General features: G+C 45.5%; 1 protein-coding gene across 2 annotated transcripts in view; it reads left to right on the top strand.

Annotated features, from left to right (window-relative positions):
• The window catches only part of RTN1 (reticulon 1), a 125,053-nt gene extending 111,107 nt beyond the window's left edge, over positions 1-13,946 (top strand). For both annotated transcript variants that reach the window (XM_040067894.2, XM_040067895.2), the window contains 6 exons: positions 9,299-9,506; positions 10,713-10,851; positions 11,690-11,759; positions 12,144-12,190; positions 12,283-12,341; positions 13,122-13,946. In XM_040067894.2, coding sequence (XP_039923828.1) covers positions 9,299-9,506; positions 10,713-10,851; positions 11,690-11,759; positions 12,144-12,190; positions 12,283-12,341; positions 13,122-13,164 — 566 coding nt within the window. In that variant the 3' untranslated portion in view covers positions 13,165-13,946. The remainder of the gene's footprint in view (positions 1-9,298; positions 9,507-10,712; positions 10,852-11,689; positions 11,760-12,143; positions 12,191-12,282; positions 12,342-13,121) is intronic.
• The last annotated feature ends 2,866 nt before the right edge of the window (positions 13,947-16,812 follow it).

The following is a 16,812-nucleotide window of genomic DNA, read 5'->3' as shown; positions in this document are numbered from 1 at the left end:
CAAGTCATCTCCGCACTGGAAGGTGATGCATTTGAAGCAGGCTGGGATGGAGCCATGCATAATGCATGAGTGTGAGGAGAACTGTCCCCCCGGGCGTGCTGGTGGCTTTGGGACTTGTAGGAGCAGCCTACAGTTTGTGACACGGGAGTGTGACACGGGAGTGTGACAGAGTGCGCAGCTCCCCAGCTGTGCTGGGCGAGGGCAGCCTGCAGCTTCAGGTGAAGGAGCAGGTCCCCCGTGCCTTCCCCAGGGACCCAGCTCAGCAGGACACAGGTTCACAACCCGCTAGAGAGATTCTCTGGATTAGGAAGGACATAAAATCGTAGAAAATCCTGAGTTGGGAGGGACTCACAAGATTCATCAAAATCCAATTTCTGATCCTGCACAGGACACCCCAGCAATCCCACTCTGTGCCTGAGAGCATTGTCCAAACCCTCCTTGAGCTCTGCCAGCCTTGGTGCTGTGCCCACTGCCCTGGGGAGCCTGTTCAGTGCCCAACCACCCTCTGGGTGAAGAACCTTTTCCTTTTATCCAACCTAAACCTCCCCTGACACAGCTCCAGCCATTCCCTCAGGTCTTCTCACTGGGCACCAGAGAGATCAGGAGATCAGTGCCCAAATTTGCACCCCAGCTTGGAGGTTGTTTGGTGTCAGTACACTGGCCCTCATGACTATTCCCTTCTCCACTCTTCCTTCTGCGTGCCAGCTCTTGGCTGGCCATAAGTGTCTGGCTTGCTCCTGCAGCTTCCATCTTCTGCAAGACTTATTAAAAAAGAAACATTTAGAGATCCAGAGACACAGGCCCGTGTAGTGTTCATAGAAATGATCCTAAATATTACCCACACTATAATTATAATCTAATGCAGAGAAAGACTGCAGACTTCATCAAATCCATCTAGTTGACATGACTCTGCTGGGACTGCAGTTATTGATTATCATTTTCTTGGCAGCTGTCTGCAGACAGCCAGCTTCCTAACTAGATATACCCATTGGTTTCCAAAGGGTGGTGGGCTGCTGCAGCAGCTGTTCATGGTGATGTTCCTCACTTTAAGACTGATAAAGAATTTCGATGGCAGTAATACAGTTGCATGCTGTTAATCTGTAATCTTATTGACAGTTGTGAAGTCTGCCTAATTACAGCTTTATAATGAGAACGAAACTTCAGCCAGTTGGTACCTTCAGTGCTTTACTGAAAATATTGTGGGCTGATCTCTCAGCTGGGATCCACTTGATGAAGATCTGCCCCAGTATTTGGTTCTTATGTTGGATCTTGGTAGGGCTAAAACCTTGGTACCTGCTCTAACAAATTTAGCTCACAGCTTCATAAAACTGTACCAACTTATGGGGAGTCTATTTCTCATTTGCACAGATGATTTCCTGTGAAGTTGGAAGGAAATCTGTCAAGATTGTTGACCGCTTTCAGAATTGCTTTTATTTTTTGGTCACTGATGCAGAAATTGTATCAATTCTTCTTCCTGCACGTTCCCGTTCATGGCAAAAGAAAATCAGTGAGAAAATGTGCTCTACACACTTGCTGTGCCACCACAGAATGGTTTGGGATGGAAGGGACCTTAAAGACCACCCAGTTCCAGCCTCCCTTCCATGGACAGGGATACCTTCCACCAGACCAGGTTGCTCAGAGCCATGTCTTTAAAGAAGTGATGGACAATAATTCTTTCATGTCCAGAACACGGTGAAAATTCCCCCAAAGTAAGAGTATCTTGAGGTATTCCCTGAGGATTAATTTAAACTCCATCAAGGGGGTGATGGGGGGGAAATAGCTGAAGGCAGTATTGGAGAGCTGCTTTTGTTTTCATTAGGCCTCTGGGAAGTGAGTTCTGGTGAGGCTTTTATGATAGCAGAAGAGGTACTTTTTCCACATAATATTTAATTATATAAATAACACAGGTCTGAACCACTCATTTTGAAAATCTGCAGATTTTTGGATAGAGTCTAAGAGAGACTCCAGGCCTGTTCCTTTGGCCCAGGAGCATCTTGGGAAAATCTTAGCATTTCCATAGCATTATATGCACTCAGAGCCTGCATCCAGGGGTTCTGCTTGGTCTCCTTGGTTTCTGTCCATTTAAGGTGGGAGCCATATCATCCTCCCCAGAAACTGGCCAAGGCAGGCAGTGATACAGTTTGATGAGCAGGAATTGCATGTTTCTCCTGCTGCTGTGCTCAGTCCTGGTCTTAAAGCAGCTCTCAAGTGAATATGAAAATAACAACAGCATAATCATTATTAGCAGCAGCCATCACATAACAGTTAATAATTAAAGATAATAAACGCTACAATAGACTCGTGTGTGGTGTGGTTGTAGGGCTGATTTTTTACTGACTATACTCTTTTACTGCCAGTCCTCTCCTGCCTACCCAAGCCTACTCTGGTGCCTCACATAAGGCAATCCATCAACACTTTTTTGCTCACATCTTGATCTTGCAGGTGCTGTAGGATATAACATGGAGGGCATCCTGTACCAAGGTTTTCCTTTTCCCTGATCCTTGTCTTGTTCCAGGTCTCCAATCATCAGACCCTGGGGACTAAGAAGGCCTGAACTTTTCAAATTAAACCTTGAAACAGGTGGATGATAAAGTTCTAAAGCTGAACTGAGGACAGGAAGTTAATGGTCAGAGTGTGTACAAGAGGCAGAGGTATGGAGAGATTGCTCAGGGCTGGAGATGAAGGATCAGGAGATACGCCTCATGAAGCAGCACAGATATTCTCTCTTGGCTCTGCTGTTCATCACAGCAGTCTCCTGAAGGCAGCAGACTGCTCATTAAACTGTGTATCCATCTGTATTACGTTAGAATCAAATCTGTTGTGGGGAGGGGGCAGTGTCCACATTGCATCCTTCATTGGAGAGGAGAGGAGAGGGAAGGGCTGGTCCTGCAGCCTGGGGTTAAACCTGCAAACTTGCTTTGGGGGTGAGCAGCATTTATTTCTACTCAAAACCTACAGCATCGTCTCATTTGTTGTCAAATACTTTTGTGACAGCGCTGTAAACAAGATTGTTCCTCTTAAATTGTGTTTCTTGGGTTTTTTTTCCCTCCCAGAAGGTCTGATAAATGCCTTATGAAATCATTTATATTTATGAAGTTGTAGTATTACACAATGTACACAAGTAAATTCTGCGTACAGAGAGGTTTTTCTCACTTCTCTTAAAAACTATTGTTAGATAGGGAGTGAAGCAGTACAACCCGTTGATTTTACCTCCTAAGCAGGCCTGGTGGTGCCTCCATGGTGGGAAGGACAGCTTGATCCCTTCCAAATGTGTTAGTAGTGTAGTACAGAGCATCCAACCTTTTATATGATCATCAAGGCCCATGGGCTTCATTTGAAGGGTGGGTACCAGGGGTTTGCTCACACTTTTTGTACTAACTTCCGTGGAAATGCTGCTTTTTGCCTGATCATTTTTCATCCAGTTGTTGCAGTAGAGGAAAAACTTGCCAAGTCAGGAGAGAGCAGAGATTTTCAGGGGAGAAGCTGTGGAGGATTTGAACTGTCCAGTCTCTGCTTGGTTGGTCATTAATTTCCATTCTAAAATGCTTTTCTTTGAGACATGGCATGGAAAGATCCCCAATTTTCCTACAAAAGTATTTTTGGAAAACCCAACCATTGTCAGGAAGAGCATTTTAGCTACAGGTTGGTTTGGATCCTCTGTTCTCCCTCTGGGATCTCTGCTCAGGAGGCTGTGCCTGCAGCTGCCCCACACCAACGAGGCTTCTGGGGACCACGAGAACCCCCAAAGCCCAGGGTTTTCAGATATAAACAAGAACGGATTCAGGAGCATTTTTAACTTGGCACTGCCCTTTCCAGCCCCCACATCTGTCTTCTGTTTTTTTTGATACCAAGCACTGAGGAGCAGAAACATTTTCTGCTGCAAGCCATGGTGAGAGCTGTGGCAGCTTTTGAGCACTAGCGAGAAAGCATTACTTTCTGCCAGAAACACTGCCTGCTGCTGCTGTTTCTTATATTTGTGTGGTTAATTTCAGCTTTACCCCACAAACATGGGTATTTACCAGCTCTTCATATTAACAGGTGGTTTCTTGTACCATAGAATTCGCCTTTGCTAGTCCGTGACTTGGCCCTGAGTGCAGGATCCATTATTTAGTCAGGTGGGGTTCTGCCATAAAAGTGCAGCTTTAAAGCACTGTTTTTGGCACCCTTGAAAAATCTTGCAGCTAGAAGACTACTTGAGTAACATTTTGCAAGTTCTGCTGTGAGTTAAAGAGCACGAGCAGGCGACGCTGGCAGATAAAGAGCTCATCAGACACGCTTCTCCAGGAAAATTCTTCACAGGCAGTGGCAGTGACCTGCAGCACTGCTGTCTTAAAGATGCCTGGTAAGTCTTCCTCAATAAATGCAAACAGTTTTGAGTCTGAGGCAGTTCTGGCAAAACCCAGAGTCCTTTTGTGCCTCCACAAATGACTCAGACCTTTGGTGAGTCGTACTGCTAAGAGTGCAAAGTGAGTGATGTTGCTTCCCTCCTTCCAGGAGGCTAAAGGGAGAGCATGGAAAGCTGCAGCAGAACAGCTTCTGCATGTTAATGGGCATGGGCAGCATTTTACAGTAGTGATTTTCAAAACAGAAGGAGCCCGACCCTCAAAGTGAAGCCAAGGCTGATTTCAGTGCCCCAACCCCTTTTGCAAATCCTCGCTGCCGACTGGGTGGTTTGAAGTTGGCGTTTTGGCTCTCGGAAGTGGATCTTGCTTAGCCAAACATGCTGAGCCCCTGTCCAACTGCATGCACATCACACATCGACAGCCTCACGTGGCACCAGCCTCCTGCCTCATGAATATGCAGTGTGCATTGCTCAGAATTGTGCCATTGTGGTGGGGTCTGGGCTGCACCCTGCGCGCACACACCCCTTCCCAGTGAAGCGCCCGGCGCTTGCAGGGCCCTGCACCACACTGGCACCTTTTATCCTTTCCCTTCCAATTGACCAAAGCACTCAATTATTATGTAGTTAATTCATGCTGTGAGGTATGCTCTGTCCTTTAGTTTATCTGGGGGATGCTGTGCCCACCTTGGAGCTGGGCTGGAGGCTGTCTCAGCCTGGCAGGGCGTGGGGCCAGCATGTGCTGGCGAGTGGCTCTGCAGAGGAGTGCGTGTGTGAAAGCTGTGGCTCCAGCTCAGCTCCTGGCCCTGCCATCCTCATTCCCACTGTGTCCCAGTGTGCTGGGGAGGCTGCTCTGAGCCTGGCTGGTTGTCTCTGCAGTATGCCAAGGGAGGGGTGCAGGCAGGAACAGGCAGCTGCCCTTCAGCAAAGGCTCAGGCACTGGTTATACTTAGCGACCTGTTGAAAGACATTCAGGCTCAGAGAGTGTTTGGGAGGAATTATTTGGTATCTTAATCAGCTTTACATGGATATAGGGTGAGATAAAACTCAAAGCAGACATATAAATGTGGTGGTCAACCTCATCTTTAATTTGGATTCCTGTTTAGAATAATAAAAAAAACAAGATGCGAGGAGGGTTGACACAAGTCTGGGTTCACCTGATGGTCGATGAGAAAATTTCTCATTTGTGTGCCCCTTGGTCTCTATTTACAGCATAAGACATTGATGTGACAGGAACTTTGGCTCTGCTATAGATGGTTACAGGAGAAAATGTCACTCTGAGGAAGCCAGGCAAAGGAACCCAGCTGGGGCATTCTGCACCCAGAGTGCTTCTCCCTGCTTTTAAGGGAGATTTGTTTAGGTAAGGAAATGTAGGAGAAAAATGTGTTTGACTTCTGTCTCAGCAAGGAAGCATTTCTTCACCAACAGGGTGGTCAAACTCTGGAACTGGCTTCTAGAGGGAGTGTCAATGCCCCAAACCTGTGAGTGTTTCAGAGGCATTTGGAAAACACCCTCAAAAACACACTCTAGCTTTTGGTCAGCCCTGAATTGATCAGGTTGTTAGAGTAGGTGATGGTTGTAGGTGCCTCCCTGAAATAGTAAATCCTATTCTATTCTATTCTATTCTATTCTATTCTATTCTATTCTATTCTATTCTATTCTCTCAATTCCAATAATGTAAAAAAAAAGCCTTTGAAGTGACAAAAGCTGCAACTGAAAGAGAAAACATGGCTCTGACAGGTGTAGCTCAGGTGTTTTTAGCAGCATTTAAATTCCAGGGAAATTGAGGGAGCTCAAATCCTTGAGGTCTGTCAGCCAAAGTCTTCCCAAGTCTCCACTGGTTTCTAGTTCTGTATTCTCCTTCTTCCCCTTCCCTGCCCAAGGAGCCGTGAGGTTCACTCCCTCCTGTATCACCTTTTGCAAAGAGGTTTGGCTCAGCCCCTTCTCCTTTAGGGAGAGAGTCCTGACAGACCTGGCAGGCCATGGGTGAGGGGAATGTGCTCTCAGGCTGGACCTGGGCACTGGGAAGGCCATGTAAAAATCATTGAATTCATCTCTCCCTTTTCTATGCTGAGATTTTCCAACTAGCAGTTGGCACTTTTTTTTTTCCATGCACATGGGGATATTTGCCTCAGGTCTAAAAGACACAGGATCCCTCTCTCCCAGGTCTCCTTTGGCTGTTTGGCTGGAGAAAGAGGCCAGATGCTTTTTCATCTCCTCCCTCGTGCATGCACTTGTTCCCAGAACTGTGTCACTTGGCCTCTGTCCATCTCGCTCTGATCCTTTCCTTACCTGATACAGCAGAGTGAATATCCCAGTCATTCCATGGCAGGAACAGATGACTTTCAGGATATAAACATACCTGGTCAAGTCTGTCATGAGTAAATCAGCATCTCCCCTTTTGAGGGGAATGAGAAAATGCAGTTTGGCATCTGCATGAGAATGCAGCCCACTGCCGGCCTGCAGGAGTAGGAGTTTGAAGATCATTGGAAGAAAAAGGCTTGGTTGGTCATTTTGGATCTTATCATCAATTGGGATAGACTCAGGAAACTCTTGTTATGTGTTTTTTGGCTCAGTTCTCATTTGTTTGCCTCCCTACTGCCTGTGTCCCAGGGAGTGTTTTCCCCTGGCACGTGCCCTTTTTCTGCCATCACCAGATGATGTTACCATGTACACCAGCTCACCTGGCTTGTTTAATTTAATATTGAGGTTTCGTGTGATAGAAAACTTAAGTATCTCTAAGTCAGATTTGCATAAATTTCCAGTACTGTCCTCTGACAGAGTAATCTTTGAGCACAAAAAATGTCAGGTTGTGAGTAATCACAGAATCTTGGAATGGGCTGGGTTGGAAGGAACCTTAAAAATCATCTCATCCCGTCCCTCCCGCCATGGGCAGGGACACTTTCCACTTGTTCCAAGCCCCATGCAGCCTGGTCTTGAACACTTCCAGGGACGGGGCAGCCCCAGCTTCTGTGGGCCCTTGTGCCAGGGCCTCACCACCCTCACAGAAAATATAATACCTCCTGTCCAAATGCTCGATGGTGACAGCACCCAGCTGCAGGGTTTTGAAGTACCTTAACTGAAAAAGAATGTGAAAAATGGCCAAACCTGCACACTTGTGTTGTGGATGCCATTTTGTAAGGAAGGTTTGCAAGGATGGAGTTGCGTGCTCCAGCACCTTGTCAATGTGAGCAATCTGTGGAGCTCCAGCTGTGTCTGCTGCTAAACCTCCTCATCCGGTGCTCTGACAATTCTGGAACTGCATTTTGGAGCATTCCCCACTCCCTGCCCCAGGGTTTCTGCAAGAAGCAGGCATGGTCATATAGCTGTAAAAGACTGGTCCCTGTTTCGTGGAGTCTGCACCCAGGATCCCAAAACAAGGCACCAAGGTCCCTTGTCCCGTAGCTTCCATGCAGCCCATAGGATCCAATCCTGTGTACTCATGATCACAGATCTGGTGCTGCACACTTAAAAATAGGAAAAGGTTATTATTATACAGTGTGTATGGATGGAGAATATAATTGGATGTGAATGGTGCATGAAGAGAGGAGAGCTCGGTAATACAACAGCAATTTTTGCATTCAAGCCCATCTGTAAGGCAAGGCTAATATGTGTAATAGTAATGAGTAATATAACTCATTGACTCAAGGCAAATGAGCCGTGGTGACTCAGAATTTTTCGAGATTAGATGATAAGGACTAAGAGGCTGGATTAATTTTGTTTCTTTTAGTATCGGTGATTTTTTTTTTTCCCCCACGACAGATTGCAGTTTTTCCTGAATTTACTCTTTGTTCAGAATGATTTGACAAGTGGCATCTCTCAAATCTGTTTGGCTGGTGGTGTGCTCAAGCTGTTCTTGAGGACTTGTGCAGTGTGTGAAATTAAAGCTGTTTTGTTTAGGTTGTCATGAGCACGTTCTTTGGCTGGATGAAGAGACCTCTCAGAAGCAGGTTGTGGGTGTAAACAGATTAAATTCACCTTTGTGGACTGGATATTCCACAATCCTTTCATAAAATTTTGCTGTTTTAGCGGCTGTCTCCTATGCTAAAATATTTTGCTGGAGAGGTTGAAATAAAATATGCAAAGTGGGTGGAAAACACTGTAAAAGTAACTGCTTTACAAATGTAAAAATGCACTAGTTGAAAGTGGTTTTACGCACTTGTTTTGTTCTAACCAGCACCTCCCCTGGACAGGGGAAGTTGTATAACAAGCAGAAAGGCTTTGTTGTTATTGTTGTTGGGTTGGGTTGGGTTGGTTTGGTTTGGTTTGGTTTTTTTTGTATTTCTGAGACAGTTGGATTGAATAGCAAGAGAGATTTATTCTGTATTTGAAGGTCTTATCTGAAAATGGTTTCCTACTCATGGAACTATTAAGCAGTGGTAAAACCAGCAGTCTTTTCCTTTCTCAAAACTTACGAAATAACAAAATTAAGTTGTCAAAACTTTGAGCTGGAAAGTGGATTATTGTGGCCAGGCCCAAAACTTTCTCATTCATTTACCAACAACCAAAACTGGAAGACGTTTTGGTCAAGCATTTGGCATTTGAACTTGGGGGGCGGGGGGAGGGGGGGGGGAGAAATTTGGAATTTTCAGACGGAAAATTCAAAATACAAGGTAGGTTGAAATCTTCCGTACAGCCCTAGCAACAACACAAACCCCAGCTCGCACTTGCCTTGCTGCTGCAAGAGACCCACCCACCGTGCTGTGGGTGGAGACACTCACCCATCTCACGTAACCCAGGCACAAGGAAAACAAGGATTTCAAGAAGGCCATCGGTTGCAATTTCCTCGGCGCGTCGCTCGAGCCCCTTTCCTGCTCCCGCCGAGGAGCTCCCGTTGCTGCTGCCGTGAGCAGAGACATCCGTGCTGCCCTCGCCCTCCCGCCAGGGCTCCGAGGTTCGCACTGTGCCGCGGACGCCTTTCCAGTTCCTGCCTTTAACAATTTGGTCTTCTCCCCCCAGCTATCGACCTGTTGTACTGGCGTGACATCAAGCAGACGGGGATCGTGTTCGGCAGCCTCCTGTTGCTGCTCTTCTCCCTGACCCAGTTCAGCGTCGTCAGCGTCGTGGCCTACCTGGCCCTGGCCGGCCTCTCAGCCACCATCAGCTTCAGAATCTACAAATCCGTCCTACAGGCCGTGCAGAAGACGGACGAGGGCCACCCCTTCAAGTGAGTGGCTTCGCGGTGGCGCCCAAGTGCTGCTTTTGTGCCACGTGGGATTCTCTTCTTGCTCATAAAGCGGGAAGTAATAGTATTTTCACAGTGTGTTGTAAGGTTCCGTCGGCTTAGATCCCAGAGAGAGAAACAGCACACTGCAAAAATCGTCAACTTCTAAGTCGTTGGGTTTTTTATGTTTTTTATTTTTTCTTGAAAATATACAGGAAATTTTAAGCGGAGAAAAGGAGTTTCTTTAGAGCTAGTGATAATACAGCATACCTGTGAGAGAAAAGAGCTTTGTTCCTGAGCTCTGTTGGGCATAGTAGGAAACTATATTTTTTCTCCAGCAACCCAATATCTAAATGATGGTGACAGTGCCAGTGTACTTCCCATTCTCCGCAGGGTCTGGGGGGTTTGCTCCACTGTTGCTAGAGAACACAAAAGATACTCACAGATCTGACTCCACAAAGATGAAGGCAGAAGAACTTTTTATTATTTAGAAAGACCTTGCTTATATAGATTTTGAACAATGACCAGAGATTGGAGAACAAGGTTGCCACTTCTCCATCTCACTGGCCAGACTAGAAGTCAATCAGTTGACTCTCATCAGAAAGGAATGTGGAAAACACCGGTTGTTTGTAGTACAGACCGTGAGAATTCAGCTACAGAGCTGTAAATATCTCACAAAGCTCACATAATATAGCAACACTCCACAAGAACAGCGATCCCTTCTCCTCTGCTGTGCCAACCAGCTGGTAACCTAGGCCATGGAACTGGTGTGGTTCACAAACACACACACACACTAAAATAGACTCTTGTTGGGGCGCTGCTCCTTCTGCTCCATTTGGGTCACTTCTGAGCCATGACTCAGGATGGGAGGGCGTAGCTCAGAGAACAGCACAGAAATTTGTGGGGAAAATTCCCAGGTCGGATTTGTATCCCCCTTTGGGTGAGAAAAACTCCATCAAGACCAGGCTCTGAGTGGGAATTGGGCGAGGCTGGAGGCAAACAGCCCCAGCTCAGCCATCACCCAGAGAAGATGGGTCATGGAGGGTGAAGAGGGTGTGCTGGTGGCCCTGTGCCTGCAGGGAGTAGAACACCTTGCTCCAGCACAAAGAAATGAGGTCTAGGAAGGAGGGAGCGATGGGGTGGATGGGTATGAGCATGAACAGCAAGGGAAGCTTCCCAGGTTTGTAACGGGACCTGTGTTTCTGGCAGAGCCTACTTGGAGATGGAGATGAATCTTTCACAGGACCAGATCCAGAAATACACAGATTGTCTCCAGCTATACGTCAACAGCACAGTCAAAGAGCTGAGGAGACTCTTTCTCGTTCAGGACCTTGTGGATTCTTTAAAAGTAGGATTGCTTTAAATATTTTTTACCCCCCTCTAGAGGATCAATCTACATTTCAAAGAGCTGCTTCCCGTGTTGACAGGGTTGTCATGAAACCTAGTTTTGTGTAGCTCCAAATATGAAAGCTGCTCTGCTTTTTGATTTAAAAACTGCTTCCAGCATTTTAGAGTTTTGGCATTTGAATGCATTGATAGGTAATACAGGACGTATAAATTTGCAGAACCAGCTTAGCTCCACCTCAGTTCTAGAAGCATCCCAGCATTATGCTTTCTGTTGCTTTGCTATAAAATAATGCTCCCCTCTGTTAATCTGGATTTCCTCTGGTGGCATTTCCTGCTATAGAAGAAGATCTTTCACTCCCTGGTGAAATAACTATTGATTTTAGCCTTGCACTCAAGCAGGTGTTCTTTAGAGCAAAGGGAAGATCATCAAGATAGCAGACATAGGTTAGGCTCCTAAGTTAGTAAAGAATTTTAGGAAAATATACCCATTTTTCAGGCTCAAGTGTTATCAGTCCCCGGGATTATCACTTCAGAGCTCTGTTTAACCTCTTTGGGATGATCTCTGCCATCATAAAAAATTGGATGCAGAAATCTGCCTGTGCTATTCTCGATGCAGAGTCCTACATGGATGCAATTCAAGCGCTACATAGACAGGAAAGCTGAGCTGAGAAGGCAAGAAGCAGAACAGAGAATGGGGCTTATACACCTGGAAAAACCAGCTAGTTCCTAATGTGCCTTAACCACTCCCTTTCACATTAAAAAAGGCTAATGTGCTGTTTTGTTAGCTAGTTAAGCAAACTACTTTCTTCTTATGATGTAATGACCCATCTTTAATTTAGTTTGCAGTACTAATGTGGCTGCTGACTTACGTGGGAGCCCTCTTCAATGGCCTGACTCTTCTGATAATGGGTAAAAATCAACATTTCCTTTAAAAAATCTGTTTTTAACTTGAAATCCCCCCAAATTTCAACTTAGACAGCCTATCCCTGGCATGCCTTCCCCTCAGTTAAACCACCAACATTTATTTCCCTTCCCAGTAAATACTCATTGTTCTGTCATGCCATCCCTCCTGCTGGAGCTACTTTGCAGGTTACGGCTTTGCAGCTCCCAGTCCCAGAGCAGTGGGGAATTCCATATTTGGGAGGCTTGAGCAAAGTGCATTTTTAATGCAAAGCTCCCTGGTGGATCAGCTGACCAAGTGGCACGATAACGTGTTTGCCACCGAAGTAGGTCTCTCCTCTGGAGGAATCTGATCTGCAGGAACATAACACCGTGCTCTTTTTTTCTCCTCAGCTGTGGTGTCTATGTTTACTCTCCCCGTTGTATATGACAAGTACCAGGTAGGTGTGTCCCCACGGTGCATTTGGGGTGTGGCTGGGTGGCTCTGCCTCCTTGTTGCCTCACTGACTGGGTCTCCTCTTGCTCTTTGCAGGCACAGATTGATCAGTACTTGGGGCTGGTGCGGACCCACATAAACACGGTCGTGGCAAAGTGAGTTCAGCAGCTGACTCTGTGAGGTTGTGGTGCCCTCAGGGGTGGCTGGGAGCTGGCTGGTCCTGGGGACACCGTGTCCTGTCCCTGGTGTCCTCCCCAGATCCTGGAATGCGGGAGGTTGAGGGAGGGCAGATCCCTGGAGAAACGCAGACCCTGCCAGCTGTGTGCAGACTAAGGCACGCCATCCTTCTCTCCCCTCTCCTGCCATTTGGGGAACTGTGGACAGAGCAGCCCAGTCGTGGCCTGGTGTCCACACTGCTACCTGGCCAGGACAAACAGCAGTCCATGAGTTCTCTTCCCCACTGACCACTCCCAGCCTGCTTTTTTGCATTCAGGGAGTTAATAGCATTAATGAACAATCAGGACACCACCCTGTTACAGAAAACACATACCTGGAAGCACCATGATCTTCAGTGTTTTAAGCCCCTGTGAAACAGGCTGGTTTGAAGACGTGGGTGAAATTCTGAAATTTTGTACTGAAAATTCGTTTTTTAGATTCCATACCTGGCTTTCTATTAACAATAGACCTTGTAGAAATAATGCTGGGGGAGAATATCACTGAACATATCCCAAGGTTACATGAACCACCAAAAACCAGGCCTGTAAGAATACCTAGATGGGCATCACTTCTGTTTCTCATGGCATTTTTACTCACCTGTTGAGACAACACACTGACCATGGACTAGAGACTGTCCCTAGATGAAAAGCCAAGTGGGGAACCACTGGAGTGGAATATTTCTCTCATCATATAATCCTTTTCCTTCTTTATTTTTTTAGGATTCAAGCTAAAATCCCAGGTGCCAAGAGAAAGGCAGAGTAAAGCAGACATCAAGAATTCATTGACTACAGTAGTGCATAATGGGGAAATCTGGAGTGAAAACAACTCTGTTCTTACACTTTACTGCAAATTTATCATTCTTTTTTTTTTTTTTTTTCTCGACACCATAATCTTAGAAACATAAAACTCGGAAGCAGTGCTTTTCCCCTGCTGCTTCTGCACTTAGAATATTTGCAATCACTTGTGTCAAGCACTAAAGTATAGTAAAGAGAAAAGTGTACTAGATGTGGTTTTTTGTGTTGCTTATAAAGTGCATGATGGTGAGAGCCTAAATAATATTGACCTCTTTATTTATTTTAATTTTTTTAAGTGTTTTTCCTTCTTCTATTGGCATTGCTTCTATAACTTTTAATGTTACATGTGGCTAGGGGCTTTCCTGCTTAGCGCACTTGATGCAATAGTTAAAATTGCTTCTACGTCACTGGGTTGCTGGTTGGATTCATCTTTATTAACTATATAGAATTGTAGACTGATGTTTTAGTGTTTTCCAGCACAAATGAAAGAAACAGTAATCGGTACTTATGGTAATCAGTTTTGTATAACTCAAAAAAATGAAAAAAAGAAAACGAAACCCAGTACTTTTGTCGTAAAGGATTGACAGGCTGATTTACATGTATGGTAACTGGAAAGTTCCAGCATGTTCAATTTATTACGATTTGTATTACATTCTCTGTAGTTCCTAATGGACTTAATTATGGACTCTGAATATTTGCACTTATGTACTTGATACCGAATGCAGAAATAAATGTTACTAAATGTAAGAAGTTCTCTTTCTTGTCACCACTGGGATTACCTTGACATTTGGGAACTGGGCACATATTGTGCAAAAAGAGCATTTTCCCTCTTTCTCTCTCCTCTGGACATCTGCACACGCTTTGCGCTTACATCATGGTGCAGTCCAACGAGTAGTATCTAACTAAGAGTAAGTAGCTCATCCAATATTTTTATATCTTGGTGATCTTCCTTGGAACAAAAGGAAGATCTCTGGGTATTTTTAAATCCACACAGTTTATTTTTGTTGGTGCTGTAGCAAACGCCAGGTACCTGAACAAGTGTCTCTTCCTCCGTTTGCCCACTATGCAAACCACGAGCAGCGCACTGTGGAGGTGCCAGCACAGCACAAAGGGCTTTTCAGTTTCCTTATCACCAGTTGCTCTCTTACCCAAAGCTGTTCTCTGGAATCTGCTTTAAACAGGATCAATATCAAACCCAGAGGCTGGGAGCTGAAACAAGCGCTTACTCTGGTTCAAAGGTGAAGGTTTTTAAAAATTGGAATTTGGTGTTTGAGAACTATCAGAGGAGAGAAACAGGTGTTGAACATTATCCAAAGTGCTTCAAAACAACAGTTAAGGGCTTGATTTGCCTATTTGTGGAACACACCCCTGGAATTTTTTTTTTTTTTTAATAAAAATATAAACATCACAATATCTTCAGCAAAATTTCTTGTTTTCTCTTTTTCAATCACAAAGGTTTTAAGAAGAATTTATTTTTATACAAAGAACTAGAATTTTAAACACTTATCCCAGCTTTTTAAATTTGAGGTCTTTCCTTAGACTCATTCATTAATTCACCTTTTTCTCAGTTCCCCATGGCCACAGTGGCACCTCTCCAAGGCCAGACTGCAGTTCTGTTTGTATCTAAATGTAAAACCCAAATGCACATAAGGAGTTGGTAGAAACATTGGTAATGCTGTAGGCTACTTAATTCTTGTGACAATTTTCAAACAACCTTATTTTTCATTTAAGCTTTACATCTAAAAGTTAAAAATAGTAGGTTGGGTTTTAAATGTCACCTGCAGCTAGATGGGAACATTTTTCCTCAATGAGAAACTGAATGTCTTAAGAGAACATATATTGGTTTTGATCTAATTGAGTATGTTTGCTTTAGCATGTACAGGTTGCAGCCAGAAGTTAAAATTCAGCATGAACCCCCAGCTTTAACTGCCTTGGAGTTCCCTGTGTCTCTGAGGAAGGGAGTGCAGACCGTACAAAACGTCCTCGAGGATAAAGATTGACCACCAGAATTCTTGTTACTTACAAGAAGAGCACGTGGGCCCGACACGTTCATTTTGAAAATGAGCCCGTTTAATGCCCCATCCCCCTGGTCCCATAAATGTGTTCTTCCCTCACACCCCCAGTGCAGTAATATCCAAGATTGGCCTTTTGCAGTGCTGAACCCTAAGCACAATTTAAAAGCTACGTCTCCTGCATATTTGGAAATAAAGCAAAATAAACCTTCTGGAAGAGTACAACTATTCTCAAGAGCCTAAATCAATAGAGACCAAGATTCCCATTCTTATCTCCTCCAGCATCACCCTCTCCCAAGCCCCAATCCCAGTCCTCAGTCATCCTGACTGTACCCCTGCACACACACCTCTCAAACCCACATCCTGTTCTCACATCCCACCTTACCAAGCAAACCTCCCAACTCCTTCCTTCCAGAGCTGCTCTGACTTTCCAAATATTTGGCAGTAACAGCCTGCAAGCGCTGCTGAGCAGCTGGGGTGGCTTAACCTGGTGGGTGGGACCAACTAGGAAAGCCACGCTGGGATGTGGGAGAAGCAGAGGGTTTCAGGCAGGGTTTGAATTGCTGATGCTGCTCGTGGCCAGCATTCCCTCACTGGGATCACAGCAGCACTTTCTGTGATGCCTTTGAACATGGAAGCTTGGAGAAAGCCAGCCTCTGCTGATTCCTGGTCCTGCCCCACATGTTGCAGTAAGAGAATCCCTGTGCACGTGGGGAGTGAAGGTTTGTGGCACCCTTGGTGTCCCTGTAAGTCTCACTCATAGAGCAGCCCCTTGCGGAGAGGCTGGACATCCAGTGTTTTGGTTTTCGAACAAATATGGGGGAAAATAGCCAACACTTTACTTGTTAATAGTTCAGTGTGATTACAGTAGATGACTGAAGAAAGCAGGATAACACATTCATGAGCTGTGCTCTGAGATTCACAGGCTGTGAAGCCCTTTCCTTTCTGATCTTCATCTGCAAAGTAAAGAGCAGCAGTAGGAAAGCTTGACTAGTGAAAGCAGCAAACTCATGGGTGTTTTTGGGCAGGTGAAACCTGGGAAGGAGCTCACTCTGCCTGGGTAAAATGCAGGGGAAGGTGTTAAACCATTCATTTCTCTTCAAAGTGTCCCTTGGGTGAGGAACCTGGACATCAAATCACCAGGGATTCAGGGGGCAGCTTTTCCACCTGCTTCAGAGGCTGCTTTCATGAGATAAGGCAGTGCTGGGTGTTTTGAGGACCCACCTCCCCAGGAGAGGTTGTTCAGGTGGTTGGAGGAAGGTGTGTGCCAAATCCCTGGCCTGGGCTGTGCCTCCCTCCTCATCTCTGGATGGTTTGTGATGCTGATGTTCCCTTCCTGGAGAGGAAGCTGAGGGGTCTCCAGGGTGAACCTCACAGGCTTGCTTAGATGCAGGGACAGGTACAGAACCAGGACTTTCCATGGCTGGGAACTGGCTGGATAATGTAAATACAACTTCTGATCTGCTCAATGTGGTGCTGCTTTTCAAGGAAGATAACAACTCCACCTGCTGAGCTGAGCTTTTCAAGCCAGCCCAAATGACTGTGCTCATTTGAACTGAAAGCAGTTTAACTCTGACTTGGGGATATGAAATCAGGAGTGCCAT

The sequence above is a fragment of the Hirundo rustica genome, chromosome 6 (assembly GCF_015227805.2).
Source record: "Hirundo rustica isolate bHirRus1 chromosome 6, bHirRus1.pri.v3, whole genome shotgun sequence".
Classification (NCBI taxonomy): domain Eukaryota; kingdom Metazoa; phylum Chordata; class Aves; order Passeriformes; family Hirundinidae; genus Hirundo; species Hirundo rustica.
This window is presented reverse-complemented; position numbering and strand designations above follow the sequence as displayed.